The sequence below is a fragment of the Ranitomeya variabilis genome, chromosome 1 (assembly GCF_051348905.1).
Source record: "Ranitomeya variabilis isolate aRanVar5 chromosome 1, aRanVar5.hap1, whole genome shotgun sequence".
Taxonomy (NCBI): domain Eukaryota; kingdom Metazoa; phylum Chordata; class Amphibia; order Anura; family Dendrobatidae; genus Ranitomeya; species Ranitomeya variabilis.
The window spans coordinates 900,805,163-900,826,201 of record NC_135232.1 but is presented as its reverse complement, the minus strand read 5'-3'; the positions used below and the strand labels follow the sequence as shown (position 1 = coordinate 900,826,201).

The window sequence follows — 21,039 nt, the reverse complement described above, 5'->3', positions numbered from 1 at the left end:
AACGCGGAACGGTATAAACGCCCCCCCCAAACAGAAATTCATGAATAGCTGGTTTTTGATCATTCTGCCTCACAAAAATCGGAATAAAAAGCGATCAAAAAATGTCACGTGCCTGAAAATGTTACCAATAAAAACGTCAACTAGTCCCGCAAAAAACAAGACCTCACATGACTCTCTGGACCAAAATATGGAAAAATTATAGCACTCAAAATGTGGTAACGCAAAAAAACATTTTTTGCAATAAAAAGCGTCTTTTAGTGTGTGACGGCTGCCAATCAAAAATCCGCTAGAAAACGCGCTATAAATAGTAAATCAAACCCCCTTCATCACGAAAAATAAAAAAATTTAAAAATGTATTTATTTCCATTTTCCCATTAGGGCTAGGGTTAGGGCTGGGGTTTGGATTAAATTTACGGTTGGGAATAGGGTTGGGATTAGGGTTAGGGGTGTGTCAGGGATAGGGGTGTGGTTAGGGTTACAGTTGAGATTAGGGTTAGGGGTGTGTTTGGATTAGGGTTTCAGTTATAATTGGGGGTTTCCACTGTTTAGGCACATCAGGGGCTCTCCAAATGCGACATTGCGTCCGATCTCAATTCCAGCCAATTCTGCGTTGAAAAAGTAAAACAGTGCTCCTTCCCTTCCGAGCTCTCCCGTGCGCACAAACAGGGGTTTACCCCAACATATGGGGTATCAGTGTACTCAGGACTAGTGTTGAGCGATACCGTCCGATACTTGAAAGTATCGGTATCGGAAAGTATCGGCCGATACCGGCAAAGTATCGGATCCAATCCGATACCCGATACCAATACAAGTCAATGGGACTCATGTATCGGACGGTATCCCTGATGGTTCCCAGGGTCTGAAGGAGAGGAAACTCTCCTTCAGGCCCTGGGAACCATATTAATGTGTAAAAGAAAGAATTGAAATAAAAAATATTGCTATACTCACCTCTCCGACGCAGCCTGCACCTTACCGAGGGAAGCGGCAGCGTTCTTTGTTTAAAATTCGCGCTTTTCTTTCCTTTACGTGAAGTCCCGGCTTGTGATTGGTCGCGTGCCGCCCATGTGGCCGGGACGCAACCAATCACAGCAAGCCGTGACGTAATTTCAGGTCCTTCAGGATTTTAAAATTACGTCCCGGCTTTGTGATTGGTTGCGTCGCGGTCAACCAATCACAAGCCGGGAGGCTGGACACGCGCGCATTTTAAAATGCGCGCTTGTCCAACCTCCCGTGACGTCCCGGCTTGTGATTGGTTGCTTCGCGGTCAACCAATCACAAGCCGGGAGGCTGGACACGCGCGCATTTTAAAATGCGCGCTTGTCCAGCCTCCCGGCTTGTGATTGGTTGATCGCGACGCAACCAATCACAAGCCGGGACGTCACGGGAGGCTGGACAAGCGCGCATTTTAAAATGCGCGCGTGTCCAGCCTCCCGTGACGTCACGGCTTGTGATTGGTTGCATCGCCCATGTGACTGCGACGCAACCAATCACAAAGCCGGGACGTAATTTTAAAATCCTTAAGGACCTGAAATTACGTCACGGCTTGCTGTGATTGGTTGCGTCGCCCATGTGACTGCGACGCAACCAATCACAAAGCCGGGACTTCACGTAAGGAAAGAAAAGCGCGAATTTTAAACAAAGAACGCTGCCGCTTCCCTCGGTAAGGTGCAGGCTGCGTCGGAGAGGTGAGTATAGCAATATTTTTTATATTAATTCTCTCTTTTACACATTTTTACATTAATGTTGTTTCGATACCGATACCACAAAAGTATCGGATCTCGGTATCGGAATTCCGATACAGCAAATATCGGCCGATACCCGATACTTGCGGTATCGGAATGCTCAACACTACTCAGGACACATTGGACAAGAACTTTTAGGGTCCAATTTCTCCTGTTACCCTTGGGAAAATACAAAACTGGGGGCTAAAAAATAATTTTTGTGTAAAAAAAAATATTTTTTATTTTCACGGCTCTGTGTTATAAACTGTAGTGAAACACTTGGGGGTTCAAAGTTCTCACAACACATCTAGATGAGTTCCTTAGGAGGGTCTACTTTCCAAAATGGTGTCACTTGTGGGGGGTTTCAATGTTTAGGCACATCAGTGGCTCTCCAAACGCAACATGGCGTCCCATCTCAATTCCAGTCAATTTTGCATTAAAAAGTCAAATGGCGCTCCTTCCCTTCCGAGCTCTGCCATGCGCCCAAACAGTGGTTTACCCCCACATATGAGGTATCAACGTACTCAGGACAAATTGTACAACAACTTTTGGAGTCCAATTTCTTCTCTTACCCTTGGGAAAATAAAAAATTTGGGGCGAAAAGATCATTTTTGTGAAAAAATATGATGTTATTTTTACGGCTCTGCATTATAAACTTCTGTGAATCACTTAATGGGTCAAAGTGCTCACCACACATCTAGATAAGTTCCTTAGGGGGGTCTACTTTCCAAAATGGTGTCACTTGTGGGGTGTTTCAATGTTTAGGCACATCAGGGGCTCTCCAAACGCAACATGGCGTTCCATCTGAATTCCAGTCAATTTTGCAATGAAGAGTCAAATGGCGCTCCTTCGCTTCCGAGCTCTGCCATGTGTCCAAACAGTGGTTTACCCCCCACATATGGGGTATCGGCGTACTTAGGACAAATTGTACAACAACTTTTGGGGTCCATTTTCTCCTGTTACCCTTGGTAAAATAAAACAAATTGGAGCTGAAGTAAATTTTTGGTGTAAAAAAGTTAAATGTTCATTTTTATTTAAACATTCCAAAAATTCCTGTGAAACACCTGAAGGGTTAATAAACTTCTTGAATGTGGTTTTGAGCACCTTGAAGGGTGCAGTTTTTAGAATGATGTCACACTTGGGTATTTTCTATCATATAGACCCCTCAATATGACTTCAAATGAGATGTGGTCCCTTAAAAAAAAAATGGTGTTGTAAAAATGAGAAATTGCTGGTCAACTTTTAACCCTTATAACTCCGTCACAAAAAAAAATGTTTGTTCCAAAATTGTGCTGATGTAAAGTAGACATGTGGGAAATGTTACTTATTAAGTATTTTGTGTGACATATCTCTGATTTAATTGTATAAAAATTTAAAGTTGGAAAATTGCGAAATTTTCAAAATTTTCGCCAAATTTCCATTTTTTTCACAACTAAACGCAGGTAATATCAAAATATTTAGAATTGAGAGTCCTCAGTGGTTGATACCTTTTAATGGCTAACTGAAAAGATGGTAAAAAATTGCAAGCTTTCGAGACTACATACGTCTCTTCATCAGGCAAAGACTAAAACAAATTCTGAAGAATCACATATTTATGCACAACATAGTATAGAGAGAGAAAAAGAAAAAAAAAAAAAGGGGAAAAAAACCATGGATAAGCCAGGTGACATGAAGCAGAATTACCATGGGTGATAAACAGTTACGTCCATAAATATTGGGCCAATTCTTAGATAAGGATTTTTTTATTGTCCTGTGATTAGGGTCTGGTTCTGTTGTGATGACCCCACATGGTCTGATGGGCAAGTTCCTTAATTGATGTAAAAAGACATAAATCCATGTGACACATTCATTCCTGCAGTTAGAGTGTCAAAGGTCGTCATCAGTTTATATTCCCAGACTCTCCTGTCTTTCTGTGTTTTGAAGTTACCTTTCAATACAAGTAATTTCATGTCCATAATGTTATGATTTGGGAGACAGAAATGTATTGCCACGGGTATATCCATTCTTTTTTCTCTTATTGTGTGGCGATGAGAGTTCATCCTTGTTCTCAGTTTCTGCCCTGTCTCCCCCACATACAGACCCCCAGTTGGACATTTAGTACAAATAATTAGGTACACCACATTAGAAGTGACGCAGCTGAAAGTACCTGGTATCTTGTAGTCCTGATGTGAGTTGGGAATCTTTATCTTGTCCGTGGTCATTATAAATGGACAGGTTTTACATTTTTTCTGGTTGCAAGGAAAGGTACCTGCAGCTGTTGGAGAGGACAGGGAGCTCTTGACAATGATGCTTCTTAGATTTGGGGGCTGCCTAAAACACAGTAGTGGGGGGTCTGGAAAAATGGATTGTAATCGGGCATCTTTTTGCAGTAAAGGTTGTAATTTCCGTGCAGCTCCCCTTAGCACCTCCAGATTTGGATTGTAGGTGACCACTAGAGGTACCCGGTTATTTTCTTCTTTAGCTTTGTAATGCAGCAGGTGATTCCTTGATATTCTGGTGGCTCTTGTGATCTGATTTTCAATTGTTCTTGGATAGTAGCCCTGATTCAAAAAGGTCTTTCTGAGGCGACCAAGGTGTTCATCCCTGTCCATTGGGTTGGAACATATACGATTGTATCTGATGGCTTGGCTGTAGACAATGGAGTTTTTTATGTGTTTTGGATGAAAACTGTCCCATTTAAGGTATGTTGGACGGTCGATTGGCTTCTGATACAGGGATGTCTCTATTTTATTGTTCTGCAGCTTAATGATGGTGTCCAAAAAGTTAATTTCAGTGCAGGAGTAGTTGAGTATCAAGTTGATGGTGGGATGAAATTGATTAAACTGTTCATGGAACGTCTTTAGCTGTGGTTCAGACTCCGTCCAGATGATTAAAATGTCATCAATGTAGCGGTAGTAGGCCAGAGGCCTGATGGGACATGAGGACAAAAAGTCGCTTTCAAGCTTGGCTATGAAAAGATTTGCATACTGTGGGGCCATTTTACTTCCCATTGCTGTGCCAGTCTCCTGTAGATAGATCTTCTTGTCAAATTCAAAGTAATTGTGGGTGAGGATGAATTTTTTAAGTTTCACCACAGAATTTGCATCAGTCCCTGTGTTTTCCAGAAAGAGTTTGCAGGCCAAGCTTGAAAGCGACTTTTTGTCCTCTTGTCCCATCAGGCCTCTGGCGTACTACCGCTACATTGATGACATTTTAATCATCTGGACGGAGTCTGAACCACAGCTAAAGACGTTCCATGAACATTTTAATCAATTTCTTCCCACCATCAACTTGACACTCAACTACTCCTGCACTGAAATTAACTTTTTGGACACCATCATTAAGCTGCAGAACAATAAAATAGAGACATCCCTGTATCAGAAGCCAGTCGACCGTCCAACATACCTTAAATGGGACAGTTTTCATCCAAAACACATAAAAAACTCCATTGTCTACAGCCAAGCCATCAGATACAATCGTATATGTTCCAACCCAATGGATAGAGATGAACACCTGGGTCGCCTCAGAAAGACCTTTTTGAATCAGGGCTACCATCCAAGAACAATTGAAAATCAGATCACAAGAGCCACCAGAATATCAAGGAATCACCTGCTACATTACAAAACTAAAGAAGAAAATAACCGGGTACCTCTAGTAGTTACCTACAATCCAAATCTGGAGGTGCTAAGGGGAGCTGTTGTGAATTTGGATTCTGGGCTCCCCCGGTGGCTACTGGTGGAATTGAACTGGTGTCTTCATCTTCTCTGTTCACCTGTTCCCATCAAGATGTGGGAGTCGCTATATAACCTTGCTGCTCTGTTAGTTGCTTGCCGGTCAACAATGTTATCAGAAGCCTCTCTGTGCTTGTTCCTGCTCCTAGACAACTACTAGATAAGTTGGACTCTTGTCCATGTTTGTTTTTGCATTTTGTTCCAGTTCACAGCTGTAGTTTCGTTACTGTGTCTGGAAAGCTCTTGTGAACGGGAATTGCCACTCTGGTGTTATGAGTTAATGCCAGAGTTTTAAAGTAATTTCTGGATGGTGTTCTTGATAGGGTTTTCAGCTGACCATGAAAGTGTCCTTTCTGTCTTCTGCTATGTAGTAAGTGGACCTCAAATTTGCTAAACCTATTTTCATACTACGTTTGTTATTTCATCTCAACTCACCGCCAATACATGTGGGGGGCCTCTGTCTCCTTTCGGGGTATTTCTCTAGAGGTGAGCTAGGACTAATATTTTCCTCTGCTAGCTTTATTTAGTCCTCCGGCTGGGCTGGGCATCTAGAATCAACGTAGGCATGCTACCCGGCCACTGCTAGTTGTGCGTTAGGTTTAGTTCATGGTCAGCTCAGTTCCCATCTTCCAAGAGCTAGTTCCTATATATGCTTATGCTATGTTCTCTTGCCATTGAGATCATGACAGTTTGACCGGCCCGCAAAGTGTTAATTGTTTGGGCTGAAGCAGGAGAAAAAGAAGTGTTGAAGGGAAATTTTTTTTTTTTTTTTTTCCCCTCAGAGTTTTGCTGCCTAGCCCTTAATTGCTGTCTAGCTGCTTCTTACCTCCTCTTAACCCTTGAATGGCTCTGTGTCCACCTGTTTGTAATGGATCTTCAGAGTGTAACTGCAGGTTTGAATAATCTCGCCACGAAGGTACAAAATTTGCAAGATTTTGTTTGTCATGCACCTGTATCTGAGCCGAGAATTCCTTTGCCGGAATTTTTCTCGGGGAATAGATCCGGGTTTCAGAATTTTCGAAATAATTGCAAATTATTTTTGTCTCTGAAATCTCGCTCTGCCGGAGACCCTGCACAGCAGGTCAGGATTGTGATTTCCTTGCTCCGGGGCGACCCTCAAGACTGGGCTTTTTCATTGACACCAGGGGATCCTGCGTTGCTCAATGTGGATGCGTTTTTTCTGGCCTTGGGGTTGCTTTATGACGAACCTCATTTGGAGCTTCAGGCAGAAAAAACTTTGATGTCCCTATCTCAGGGGCAAGATGAAGCGGAAATTTACTGCCAAAGATTCCGTAAATGGTCTGTGCTTACTCAGTGGAATGAGTGCGCCCTGGCGGCGACTTTCAGAGAGGGTCTCTCTGATGCCATTAAGGATGTTATGGTGGGGTTCCCTGTGCCTACGGGTCTGAATGAGTCCATGACAATGGCTATTCAGATCGATAGGCGTTTGCGGGAGCGCAAACCAGTGCACCATCTGGCGGTGTCCACTGAGAAGTCGCCAGAGAGTATGCAGTGTGATAGAATTCTGTCCCGAAGCGAGCGGCAGAATTTTAGACGGAAAAATGGGTTGTGTTTCTATTGTGGTGATTCTACTCATGTTATATCAGCATGCTCTAAGCGCACTAAAAAGCTTGGTAAATCTGTTTCCATTTGCACCTTACCGTCTAAATTTATTCTATCTGTGACCCTGATTTGCTCTTTGTCATCTATTACCACGGACGCCTATGTCGACTCTGGCGCCGCTTTGAGTCTTATGGATTGGTCCTTTGCCAAACGCTGTGGGTATGATTTAGAGCCTTTGGAGACTCCTATTCCTCTGAAGGGGATTGACTCCACCCCATTGGCTAATAATAAACCACAATACTGGACACAAGTAACTATGCGTATTAATCCGGATCACCAGGAGATTATTCGCTTTCTGGTGCTGTATAATCTACATGATGATTTGGTGCTAGGATTGCCTTGGCTGCAATCTCACAACCCAGTCCTCGACTGGAGAGCTATGTCTGTGTTGAGCTGGGGATGTAAGGGGGCTCATGGGGATGTACCTGTGGTTTCCATTTCATCATCCATTCCCTCTGAAATTCCTGAGTTCCTGTCTGACTATCGTGACGTCTTTGAAGAATCCAAGCTTGGTTCGTTACCTCCGCACCGAGAGTGCGATTGTGCCATAGATTTAATCCCGGGTAGTAAATACCCAAAGGGTCGTTTATTTAATCTGTCTGTGCCTGAACATGCTGCTATGCGAGAATATATAAAGGAGTCCTTGGAAAAGGGACATATTCGTCCATCGTCATCTCCCTTAGGAGCCGGTTTTTTCTTTGTGTCAAAAAAAGACGGCTCTTTGAGACCATGTATTGATTATCGGCTTTTGAATAAAATCACTGTTAAATATCAATACCCATTGCCGTTGCTGACTGATTTGTTTGCTCGCATAAAGGGGGCCAAGTGGTTCTCTAAGATTGACCTTCGTGGGGCGTATAATTTGGTGCGAATCAGGCAGGGGGATGAGTGGAAAACCGCATTTAATACGCCCGAGGGCCACTTTGAGTATTTAGTGATGCCTTTTGGTCTTTCTAATGCTCCGTCAGTTTTCCAGTCCTTTATGCATGATATTTTTCGCGATTATTTGGATAAATTTATGATTGTGTATCTGGATGATATTCTGATTTTTTCGGATGACTGGGACTCTCATGTCCAGCAAGTCAGGAGGGTTTTTCAGGTTTTGCGGTCTAATTCTTTGTGTGTGAAGGGTTCGAAGTGTGTTTTTGGGGTACAGAGGATTTCCTTTTTGGGATATATTTTTTCCCCCTCTTCCATTGAAATGGATCCTGTCAAGGTTCAAGCTATTTGTGATTGGACGCAGCCCTCTTCTCTTAACAGTCTTGATAAAAGTTAGCAAAGCCCAAAAATTTCTGGTCGATTTATTGCTGATTTTTCGGATATTGCTAAGCCATTGACCGATTTGACTAAGAAGGGTGCTGATGTTGCTGATTGGTCCCCTGATGCTGTGGAGGCCTTTCGGGAGCTTAAGCGCCGTTTTTCCTCTGCCCCTGTGTTGCGTCAGCCTGATGTTGCTCTACCTTTTCAGGTTGAGGTCGACGCTTCTGAGATCGGAGCTGGGGCAGTGTTGTCGCAGAAAAGTTCTGACTGCTCCGTGATGAGGCCTTGTGCCTTCTTTTCCCGTAAATTTTCGCCCGCTGAGCGGAATTATGATGTTGGGAATCGGGAGCTTTTGGCCATGAAGTGGGCTTTTGAGGAGTGGCGCCATTGGCTTGAGGGGGCCAGACATCAGGTGGTGGTATTGACTGACCACAAAAATTTGATTTATCTTGAGACCGCCAGGCGCCTGAATCCTAGACAGGCGCGCTGGTCATTATTTTTCTCTCGGTTTAATTTTGTGGTGTCATACCTACCGGGTTCTAAGAATGTTAAGGCGGATGCCCTTTCTAGGAGTTTTGAGCCTGACTCGCCTGGTAACTCTGAGCCCACAGGTATCCTTAAGGATGGAGTGGTATTGTCAGCCGTTTCTCCAGACCTGCGGCGGGCCTTGCAGGAGTTTCAGGCGGAGAGACCTGATCGTTGCCCACCTGATAAACTGTTTGTTCCTGATGATTGGACCAATAGAGTCATCTCTGAGGTTCATTCTTCTGCGTTGGCAGGTCATCCTGGCATTTTTGGTACCAGGGATTTGGTGGCAAGGTCCTTCTGGTGGCCTTCCCTGTCACGAGATGTGCGAGGCTTTGTGCAGTCTTGTGACGTTTGTGCTCGGGCCAAGCCTTGTTGTTCTCGGGCTAGTGGATTATTGTTGCCCTTGCCTATTCCTAAGAGGCCTTGGACGCACATCTCGATGGATTTTATTTCAGATCTGCCTGTTTCTCAGAAGATGTCTGTCATCTGGGTGGTGTGTGACCGTTTTTCTAAGATGGTCCATTTGGTTCCTCTGCCCAAGTTACCTTCTTCTTCCGAGTTGGTTCCTCTGTTTTTTCAAAATGTTGTTCGTTTGCATGGTATTCCTGAGAATATCGTTTCTGACAGAGGGACCCAATTCGTGTCTAGATTTTGGCGGGCATTCTGTGCTAGGATGGGCATAGATTTATCTTTTTCGTCCGCTTTCCATCCTCAGACAAATGGCCAGACCGAGCGGATTAATCAGACCCTGGAGACATATCTGAGGTGTTTTGTGTCTGCTGACCAGGATGATTGGGTTGTTTTTTTGCCATTGGCGGAGTTCGCTCTCAATAATCGGGCCAGCTCTGCCACTTTGGTGTCCCCGTTTTTCTGTAATTCGGGGTTTCATCCTCGATTTTCCTCTGGTCAGGTGGAATCTTCGGATTGTCCTGGAGTGGATGCTGTGGTGGAGAGATTGCATCAGATCTGGGGGCAGGTGGTGGACAATTTGAGGTTGTCCCAGGAGAAGACTCAGCTTTTTGCCAACCGCCACCGTCGTGTTGGTCCTCGGCTTTCTGTTGGGGATTTGGTGTGGTTGTCTTCTCGTTTTGTCCCTATGAGGGTCTCTTCTCCTAAGTTTAAGCCTCGGTTTATCGGCCCGTATAAGATATTGGAGATTCTTAACCCTGTTTCCTTCCGTTTGGACCTCCCTGCATCCTTTTCTATTCATAACGTTTTTCATCGGTCATTATTGCGCAGGTATGAGGTACCGGTTGTGCCTTCCGTTGAGCCTCCTGCTCCGGTGTTGGTTGAGGGTGAGTTGGAGTACGTTGTGGAGAAAATCTTGGACTCTCGTGTTTCCAGACGGAGACTCCAGTATCTGGTCAAGTGGAAGGGATACGGCCAGGAGGATAATTCTTGGGTGAATGCATCTGATGTTCATGCCTCCGATCTGGTTCGTGCCTTTCATAGGGCCCATCCTGATCGCCCTGGTGGTTCTGGTGAGGGTTCGGTGCCCCCTCCTTGAGGGGGGGTACTGTTGTGAATTTGGATTCTGGGCTCCCCCGGTGGCTACTGGTGGAATTGAACTGGTGTCTTCATCTTCTCTGTTCACCTGTTCCCATCAAGATGTGGGAGTCGCTATATAACCTTGCTGCTCTGTTAGTTGCTTGCCGGTCAACAATGTTATCAGAAGCCTCTCTGTGCTTGTTCCTGCTCCTAGACAACTACTAGATAAGTTGGACTCTTGTCCATGTTTGTTTTTGCATTTTGTTCCAGTTCACAGCTGTAGTTTCGTTACTGTGTCTGGAAAGCTCTTGTGAACGGGAATTGCCACTCTGGTGTTATGAGTTAATGCCAGAGTTTTAAAGTAATTTCTGGATGGTGTTTTTGATAGGGTTTTCAGCTGACCATGAAAGTGTCCTTTCTGTCTTCTGCTATGTAGTAAGTGGACCTCAAATTTGCTAAACCTATTTTCATACTACGTTTGTTATTTCATCTCAACTCACCGCCAATACATGTGGGGGGCCTCTGTCTCCTTTCGGGGTATTTCTCTAGAGGTGAGCTAGGACTAATATTTTCCTCTGCTAGCTTTATTTAGTCCTCCGGCTGGGCTGGGCATCTAGAATCAACGTAGGCATGCTACCCGGCCACTGCTAGTTGTGCGTTAGGTTTAGTTCATGGTCAGCTCAGTTCCCATCTTCCAAGAGCTAGTTCCTATATATGCTTATGCTATGTTCTCTTGCCATTGAGATCATGACAGGGAGCTGCACGGAAATTACAACCTTTACTACAAAAAGATGCCCGCTGACAATCCATTTTTCCAGACCCCCCACTACTGTGTTTTAGGCAGCCCCCAAATCTAAGAAGCATCATTGTCAAGAGCTCCCTGTCTTCTCCAACAGCTGCAGGTACCTTTCCTTGCAACCAGAAAAAATGTAAAACCTGTCCATTTATAATGACCACGGACAAGATAAAGATTCCCAACTCACATCAGGACTACAAGATACCAGGTACTTTCAGCTGCGTCACTTCTAATGTGGTGTACCTAATTATATGTACTAAATGTCCAACTGGGGGTCTGTATGTGGGGGAGACAGGGCAGAAACTGAGTACAAGGATGAACTCTCATCGCCATACAATAAGAGAAAAAAGAATGGATCTACCTGTGGCAATACATTTCTGTCTCCCAAATCATAGCATTATGGACATGAAATTACTTGTATTGAAAGGTAACTTCAAAACACAGAAAGACAGGAGAGTCTGGGAATATAAACTGATGACGACCTTTGACACTAACTGCAGGAATGAATGTGTCACATGGATTTATGTCTTTTTACATCAATTAAGGAACTTGCCCATCAGACCATGTGGGGTCATCACAACAGAGACCCTAATCACAGGACAATAAAACAATCCTTATCTAAGAATTGGCCCAATATTTATGGACGTAACTATTTATCACCCATGGTAATTCTGCTTCATGTCACCTGGCTTATCCATGGTTTTTTTCCCCTTTTTTTTTCTCTCTATACTATGTTGTGCATAAATATGTGATTCTTCAGAATTTGTTTTAGTCTTTGCCTGATGAAGAGACGTATGTAGTCTCGAAAGCTTGCAATTTGTTACCATCTTTTCACTTAGCCATTAAAAGGTATCAACCACTGAGGACTCTCAATTCTAAATATTTTTCTATCTACTGGCTAACACGGTACCAAGATATATTTCTTTCCGGTAATATCAAAGAAATTTTATCACTACCATGAAGTACAATATGTCACGAGAAAAATGTCAGAATCACCGGGATCCGTTGAAGCGTTCCAGAGTTATAACCTCATAAAGGGACAGTGGTCAGAATTGTAAAAATTAGCCCGGTCATTAATGTGCAAATCACCCTTGGGGGTAAAGGGGTTAATCAGTATAACAGCGCCAACCTGACAGGTCCGCTTACTGAGCAAAATCCTGATGACAGGTTCACTTTAAAGGGAGGAACAAAGAGCAGTCCTCCAAAAATGATGGTTGTTACATTTACATATTCTACTCAGTCAAAAAGTAAATCAATAAACGCACGAGAATCAAAATACCTGTATGAGGACCTTCAGAAGTCAGATGAAAGCAAATTACATAAGAAGCAAGAAATGGTACTTAACCAAATCAAGAATGTTTGCTACTATAGAACACCCAAACAAAAGATGGTGCCTACGTATGGGCAATTTGATCATATATTACTGCGCATGTACCTAAGGGATGCTCGGTTGCTAATGATGGGCGCATTGTGAATGTGAATAAATACGACAAGCTAGTAATACATAGTAATTCCCAGAGCTGAAAACAACAATAGCAGAGCATGCACACATGCAAACCAATACAAAAGGTGATACGCTGGTACGTTGTATAATACAAGTGTATGTGGGCACGACAAACTAACGGTGTACAATGAAACTGAGTATGTATGCGCACAAACAGCCATGCAAAAAGTGAATATATTGTGACAAAGTCACTGGCAAAGTGCTGAACGGGAGGTATGTTTCACTGAGGCTATTAGCTTCAGTGATTTGAAACCCAGAAGTTTTGCTCCAGCACACTAAGTGTTGAGAGGGGTTAAGCAGCCATTTTTAAAAGAGCTGGGTTTTTTAGAACAACCACAGAGTGGGTGGGAGGTTGTTCTCGATATCTCCACCCTAGGGTATGGTCTGGGATATAAATAGCCAGCCTTTTGAGTCATTAAGTGCTCAGTGGGTCTGGAGCTGGCAGATAAGTGGTTTTGTGTTAAACTGTACTGAACCTGGTTGTTATATCCTGAGGGGGCAGATTCCTGCAGCTGCAGAGACCTTATACCATTTTGTTTTGTCCCAAAGGCCGTGTTTATTTTCACTTCACATTGGTTTATGCCACATCTATATATATATAATTGTCTAAGGGTTTTTCTGTCTGTCCTGGAAATCCCGCATCTCTGATTGGTCGAGGCCGCCTGGGCCTCGACCAATCAGCGACGGGCACAGTATTGACGTAGATGTCATAATGGTTGCCATGGCGACGATGATGTCATAAAGGTTGCCTTGACCAATCAGCGACGGGCACAGTCTGCCGCGAATTCTGGAATCATCATTGTCCATATACTACGGGGACATGCATATTCTAGAATACCCGATGCGTTAGAATCGGGCCACAATCTAGTGTATAATAAACCAGCAGCAGAAGATTTAAAGAGACAGTGTACCTGTGTACCTCCATTTGCAGCCAAGTGAGCCAATCTACCACAATATGTACTACCACAAAATGTTGCATCTGCCTAATTGAGTTATATAAAGTGCCGAAAATGACACTAGAATACTGTACACTCAGGGATCAGTATATGCAAACAAGCCATTATGTAGGACGTATGTAAATGCAAATAGACCAAACGAGTCACTATGCATGTAACTAACATATGCATGTAACAAATACATACACACATAGTGGCATGTAAATATTTGGGCACCCTTGGTCAAAATTACTGTTATTACAGGCCTGAAGTTAAAGATGATACATTTCCTTTGTATTTGATGCAAAAATATATATATAAATTTAATGTTTCACATTTAAAAAAAAATACAAAAAGGATGGTTAGTACCTATTAGCACCCCTTTTGCAAGTATCACAGCTTGTAAATGCGCTTTTTGTTGCCAACCAAGAGACTTTAATTCTTGTTTGAGGGATTTTCATCCATTCGTCTTCAGAAAATTCTTCCAGTTCTGTGAGATTCCTGGGTCGTCTTGCATGAACTACTATTTTGAGGTCTAGCCACAGATTTTCAATGATATTCAGATCAGTGGACTGTGAGGGCCATCGTAAAACCTTCAGCTTGCGCCTTTTAAAGGTAGTCTATTGTGGATTTTGATGTGTGTTTAGGATCATTATTAATTTGTAGAAGTCAACCTCTTTTCAACTTCAGCTTTTTAACAGATGGTGTTAGCATCAAGAATTTGTTGAAATTTCATTGAATCCATTCTTCCCTCTACCCGAGAAATGTTCCCAGTGCCATTGGCTTCAACACAATCCCAAAGAGTGATTGATCCACCACCATGCTTAATGGTTAGTGAGAGGTTTTTTCCTAAAATTCTGTGCCCAGGCAACCCCCACATGTACTTATGCTGGCTAACAGATGTAAATCATTCAGCTGCGGAAATAAAAACTAAATTTCCGAGCACTGAAAAATACTCGAAGGTCACCCGAGCATGCTCGGGAAATCTCGAGTAACGAGTATATTCGCTCGTCATCACTAATAATCTTATAAAATGTTCCCTAGCTGTGTACTATGTAGCACTCTGTAGCGCTATAGCATGCAATCATAAAATTTTATTTGTATTACTATTCCAGGAAATTAGAAAAATTGAGAATACTTAGCACTTAAATTGGCCAATTCATGTGCACCCGGCAGCAGGTATTCTCAACTTTTCTAATTTCATGATTGCAAGTTATAGCGCTACAGAGTCTTATTTTGTTATATATGGAAATGGCTGCTCTTAGTAGGCACCTATTCACACCAGATTTCTGTTTGGATGTCCTGGTGGTTGCATACCCATCAATCCACAAGTTATCATCTAACCAGCATCTTCCTATATGGGTAGAATTGTACAGTGCTTGTAAAAACAAGCTACTTAAAAAATTGCCCTTGTTCTACCATTAGCTCAATTTTTTTATCAATGTTATTTTTTAACATTCTTCGCCATCTCTGTGTTCTAGCCATAGTTGCCAACTGTGCTGGGCTTACAAACTTTTGAAGTGAGCTTGTAAGCGCTGCAGTGAGATCTAGTGGGATTTCTGGAGCCTGGATCTCCTAATCCCGGCCACTTCTATGCAGCCCCATTGCGCGACCAATGCTGCACAGGCAAGGCTGGGCAGTAATGAGCACCAGAAATGAATAGACGAAAACAGCCCTTAAAGTGCAAAATCGGTAATGAAAGTGAACTAGAAAATTGATTTTAGTGCAGCTCCTATAATAATCTTTTTTTTTTTCTTACTAACTGAGGGAACACTTTAAAATGGATCTTGACTGCTTGGATTTTTCTCTGGTTCACTCCACAGCCAGTGAAAAACTACAAAAGGGAAAATATCTGGCTATTAAAGGGTTCTGGGAATGTTTAGGGAGGTAGGTGAAGCTACACAGTATCAAGGTCACACCCTTATGTAGGTTGATGTACCCCTTACAGGAGGTTGGGTACAGAGTAGACATGAATGTGCTGACTACCGTATGTTATCCACACTTTTTAGAAATTATTTAAAATTGGTGATATATAATTCTATACACGAGAGGACACAATATTATAACCACCATAAACATAACTGGTTAGATACTCTGCTGCGTTGTACCATATGTTATACAGGAGACATTTGTTACACAATTATCCAAAGTCTAAAAAAAAAATAAGAAGATCACAGGAACCTTCATATATGCTACAAATTAAATAATATATGTTTATTCATTACTAAAAGTATCGATGTTAAAATATTTTACAATATTTGTTTTATCAATAAGGGTTAATACTTCTAAAGCCCAAATAGTAGAGACTGTGTAAATGATTAGTACATAAAGGTACAATAGCTAGCACATACCTAATAATGAGCTGGCTCTCCTCATACAGGCTTATATTCTGACATCTGACATAACTGGACAGACTCTTCATATCCGCCAGGACCACTCGGGATTCAGGTTTGTCCCTTTCTTTATGCGTCACTTTTAATTCATCCAGCCATTTAAAGAATTTACATTGCCTGGCTTTGGGAGCATCACACGCAAAAAAGAAGCGCCCCTATTATAGACAGAAATGTGTTTTAAAATCATATGTGAAGATTTATTCCTTGAAATGCAAATATTACCAATGAAATAATTAGAAAACACAAGAAAAGCAATAGAAGCAGTTTCTCACAAGTTTGTCTAAAAAGAACATGCATATTCGGATGGGAGTTGAAGTTACGCATGTTTTTAGATGCTAAAGAGTACTGCTATGTGTGAATATACTCTTAAGTGGAATCTGTCACCAGATTTTTGCCTAAATAATCTGCGAGTAATATAGTGCAAACAAAGAAACGGATTCTAGAAATGTGTCACTTACTGGGCTGCTTGCAGTAGTTTTGATAAAAATCACTGGTTTTATCAGCAGGAGATTATCACTAGAGGACTAGTAAACCTGCTGCCATGTAGTCCTCCATATTCATGAGCTCTGTGTAACCCCGCCCACACCAATGATTGGCAGCTTTCTGTGTACACTGTACATGGGCAGAAAACTGCCAGTGTTGTGGGGTTGTGGGCGAGGTTATACAGAGCTCAACATTTAAAGAACTAGTAGATCTGCAGCAGATAAAACAGGGATTTTATCAGTATGACAGCATGCAGTCCACTAAGTGACATCACTGGAATCAGGGTCTCTGCCCTTACATTATGCTGCTCCCAAATGGGGCAGAAAAAACCTGGTGACAGATTCCCTTTAAGGGCAATGAAAACGCTCTTGTTTAGGCCTTTTTCACACACGCGATCTTTGTTTTTCACAGATGGAATATGTACACATAATAATCTGTGGAGCTCTTCAAATGTCTGATTTTTCTGCAGACACTGCCCCTTCTGTCCAGAAAAGTTCTCGTGATTTTTTTTTTTGTGAACCAAGTCACAGATCAAAAAACATCCATACAAGTCTATGTATCCATGAAAATCACATACAGCACATGGATGGCATCAATATGTAACCCATGTGCTGACGGTGATTAACATTGTAATGTATAGGAGAAGCTTTACAATTCATTAAAAATAAATTAAACAAACAGTCGTTTATGGTAGAAAACTAAAACTGACCAAACGTTGATGAAACTCCGAACCAAGCCACTGAAGAACAACAGTCCGTGATATTACATATGATGAAAAACACAGATATCAGAACAGGACCAAACATCCATATTTTTGGGGCAGATGGTATGTATTTGACATTTATGTCCCCTGGGGTCAGTTTTATGAGGCTGCCTTGTTCAGGATTCAGATAGGGATTGGCATAGGTGCCATGTAGAGGATGGGTCATCAATATGAGATAAATGGGGTCTGGCACCCTGCACGCCCAGCGATTAGCTGAAATCTGCTAGGGAGCAGCAATGTGCCACTGGTGTCAGACCCCAACTGATACGTCAGAAATTGTTTAATCTCAGACACCACTTTCAAATAGAAAACTTTTTTTCACACATTTTACTTTTATTTTTTCGCAGTGGTTCTATATTTACAGCTTACATGTTGAATGAAAGTTGGTAAAACTATTATTGGTCTATGAGATAGAGAAGATTAACCGTATTCAACAGAAAGGAGCACGGACAAGAGTCAAGGAAATATTGACGAATAAAACAAAGCTCTTGTGTCTACATATTACAGTTACATACTTGTCATGGGGCCTCCTGATGATTTTTTAATTTTTTTAAATTCCTTTTAGGGAACGTCCAGTGCTGGTGGTCCACATTCCCAGTAGCTAAGTAGACCACCTACATCCTCTTGACCTACTCCACCTAATGTAAACGTATAATACATGGACAGGAACAATTTACCTTGTTGGGGCCTTCTTTTCTCACCATTACAAGCTTAGCTCGCTGCTGATGAAGGCAAATGGGAGCAGCATTATAGTTCCCAAGTGTCTCGTCTCCGCTTGAGGTATAGAAAGACATATCAACTTTGGAGAAAGCTTTGTGCAGTCTCTGTGACAGCTCGTACATGATTATATTTAAATGCTCTGCACAGAAAGAGGGAATACGTTGTAGTGACGTTTGCTAAATGAATGAGATACACAACAACTTATCTGTAATGGTGACACAAACCGTTCAAAAGTAAGAGCGACACCTGCAGATCACAATGAGGTACTACAAATGTTCACAGAGGGAAAAGCATTCTATATTGCATTTAAAGGGAACCTGTCACCACGTTTTTGGAAGATGGGATAAAAATAGCGTTAAATAGGGGCAGAGGTGGGCGTTACATTAGAGTGTTTGTTATGCGTTTATTACCCACCTAAGTTGCCGAAATACCTTTGCAAAGTCTCCGTTTTCGCCTGTCAATCAGGCTAGTCTGGTCAGATGGGCGTTGTCTTCCCCCAGATCTTGTTTAGTTTTCCGTTGGTGGCGTAGTGGTGTGCGCATGCCCAAGGTCCCGAATCCTCTGCCAGGGGATTTCAAAGAGCGCGGTGTCCGTTATTGCATTGGTGATCGGTGGGCGCGGCCATCTTCCTTTGGCCGCGCGTGCGCAGAAGCGGCGCTCTGCTTGCCGCGGCGCTCTGCTGGCCGCGGCTTCAGGAAAATGGCCGCCGCGATATCCATCTGCGCACGCGCGGCATCCCGCGGCCATTTTCCTGATGCCGCGGCCAGCAGAGCGCCGCTTCTGCGCACGCGCGGCCAAAGGAAGATGGCCGCGCCCACCGATCACCAATGCAATAACGGACACCGCGCTCTTTGAAATCCCCTGGCAGAGGATTCGGGACCTTGGGCATGCGCACACCACTACGCCACCAACGGAAAACTACGCAAAATCTGGGGGAAGACAACGCCCATCTGACCAGACTAGCCTGATTGACAGGCGAAAACGGAGACTTTGCAAAGGTATTTCGGCAACTTAGGTGGGTAATAAACGCATAACAAACACACTAATGTAACGCCCACCTCTGCCCCTATTTAACGCTATTTTTATCCCATCTTCCAAAAACATGGTGACAGGTTCCCTTTAAAGGGAATCTGTCATGAGGTTTTTGGCACCTAATCTGAAAGCAGCATGATGTAGACACAGAAAAAATTGTTACAGCAATTACTTACTGGGTTGCTTGCTGCAGATTTGATAAAATCACTTTTTTCAGCAGATTATTTTTAGAGGACTAGTAACCTACTGCCAGATAATCAAGCATATTCATGAGCTCTGTATAACCCCGCTAACACTACCACATGACCCCAACCCTACCACTGACTGGCAGCAGAGCGGGCACTTGCCCTGGGCCCCACGCTCAGAGGGGCCACTCAGAGCTACCACTAGCCTTGACTGTATCGGTGTGCATAGCTGATTTAGTTAAGCTGTGCAGTAGAGCAGGGAGACAATCTTCCTGCACTGTCGCTCTTCTTTCTGTAGACCTTAGGTCACATACTGCCTGCAGTCTACAGAACGGCAGGGTGATTGAGTGGCCAAGATGCTGGAGCACACACAGAATGTCAGAGTTCCAGAGTGGCTCGTTGACATCATTGTGCCGGGACTCTGACATCCTGTGCGTGCGCTACCGACCTCAGCCACTCCATCACCAGCAAGGCCCTTGTCAGGATTCTGGATTAGGAGAGTATATAATGTTTTTATTTTAAATAAAACTTGTGGTGTAACTCTGGGGGCATTAGTGTGGGGCGAGTGTGCGCGGATAAGGCATTATTCGAGCATCTTTCAGTGCTCTGCTAATATGCTCGAGTCCCTTGTATAGATTTATTTTCAATAACAGCACGGTCATCTGCTGAGATTTTCTATACCCACGACTGGGGTGCGCCACCATAGTTGCGATTAGGATTACAGGCCCACTCAGAAGTTTTGTCCCCCTAGCCCACACGCGCCATTCTGAGCTGAACCCTTAGCTAGCCCTCTGATTGTCAGCTTTCTGTAGTAGTATGGGTGAGGTTACATTGTGGGGTGGGCAGGGTAATACAGAGCTCAGCTTTCAGATAACTGGTTGATCTGCAGCAGGTAAAAGAGATTTAAAAAAAAAAAAAAAAGACAGCAAGCAGCTCAAAAAGTTACATCACAGGAATCAGAATCTCTGCCACAACATTATGCTGCTCTCAGACAAAGTAGTAAGAAACTAGTTTGAGACTTTTTTTTTTTTAAAGGTATCTCTATTTCTAAACACATTGGGCATCAGAGGCTCCTCAGTCTTGGAGAAGGCGCAATTCTAACATCTGTGTGTCACGGTCTGAACGTGGACTGGGCACAGATCTCCTGACCCAAACCTCACTGTATGTCTACAAGGCAGTCAAGTTCGAGCCAGGAGACCAGCGGCCTGTACACGTAGTACAATTCATGCTCAGACCGTGACACAGACCTAAAAATACGGAGTTCTCTAATCAGATCCCACCTATTACTGTACATGCCATAAAGGGAACCTGTCACCCCCAAAAATCAAAGGTGAGCTAAGCCCACCAGCATCAGGGGCTTATCTACAGCATTCTGGAATACTGTAGATAAGCCCCCGATGTAACCTGAAAGAGAAAGGTTAGATTATACTCACCTGGGGGGCGGTCCCGGTACGATGGGCGTCGCGGTCTGGTCCAGCGCCTCATCTTCTTACGATGACGTCCTCTTCTTGTCTTCACGCTGTGGCTCCGGCGTACTTTGTCTGTCCTGTTGAGGGCAGAGCAAAGTACTGCAGTGTACAGGCGCCGGGAAAGGTCAGAGAGGCCTGGCGCCTGCGCACTGCAGTACTTTGCTCTGCCCTCAACAGGGCAGACAAAGTACGCCTGCGACGGAGCCGCAGCGTGAAGACAAGAAGAGGACGTCATCATAAGAAGATGGGAGGCCCTGGACCGGACCTGAGACGCCCATCTGAGCGGGACCGCCCCCCCCCAGGTGAGTATAATCTAACCTCTTTTTCTCATCTTTCAGGATACATCGGGAGCTTATCTACAGCATTACAGAATGCTGTAGATAAGCCCCTGATGCTGGTGGGCTTAGCTCACCTTCGATTTTGGGGGTG

General features: G+C 43.4%; 1 protein-coding gene across 4 annotated transcripts in view; it reads right to left on the bottom strand.

The window, feature by feature from the left end:
* The window catches only part of ZGRF1 (zinc finger GRF-type containing 1), a 149,830-nt gene that overhangs the window by 56,474 nt on the left and 72,317 nt on the right, over positions 1 to 21,039 (bottom strand). For all 4 annotated transcript variants that reach the window (XM_077278833.1, XM_077278862.1, XM_077278853.1 and 1 more), the window contains 2 exons: positions 17,882 to 18,063; positions 15,917 to 16,113 (listed from right to left, as the gene is read on the bottom strand). In XM_077278833.1, coding sequence (XP_077134948.1) covers positions 15,917 to 16,113; positions 17,882 to 18,063 — 379 coding nt within the window. The remainder of the gene's footprint in view (positions 1 to 15,916; positions 16,114 to 17,881; positions 18,064 to 21,039) is intronic.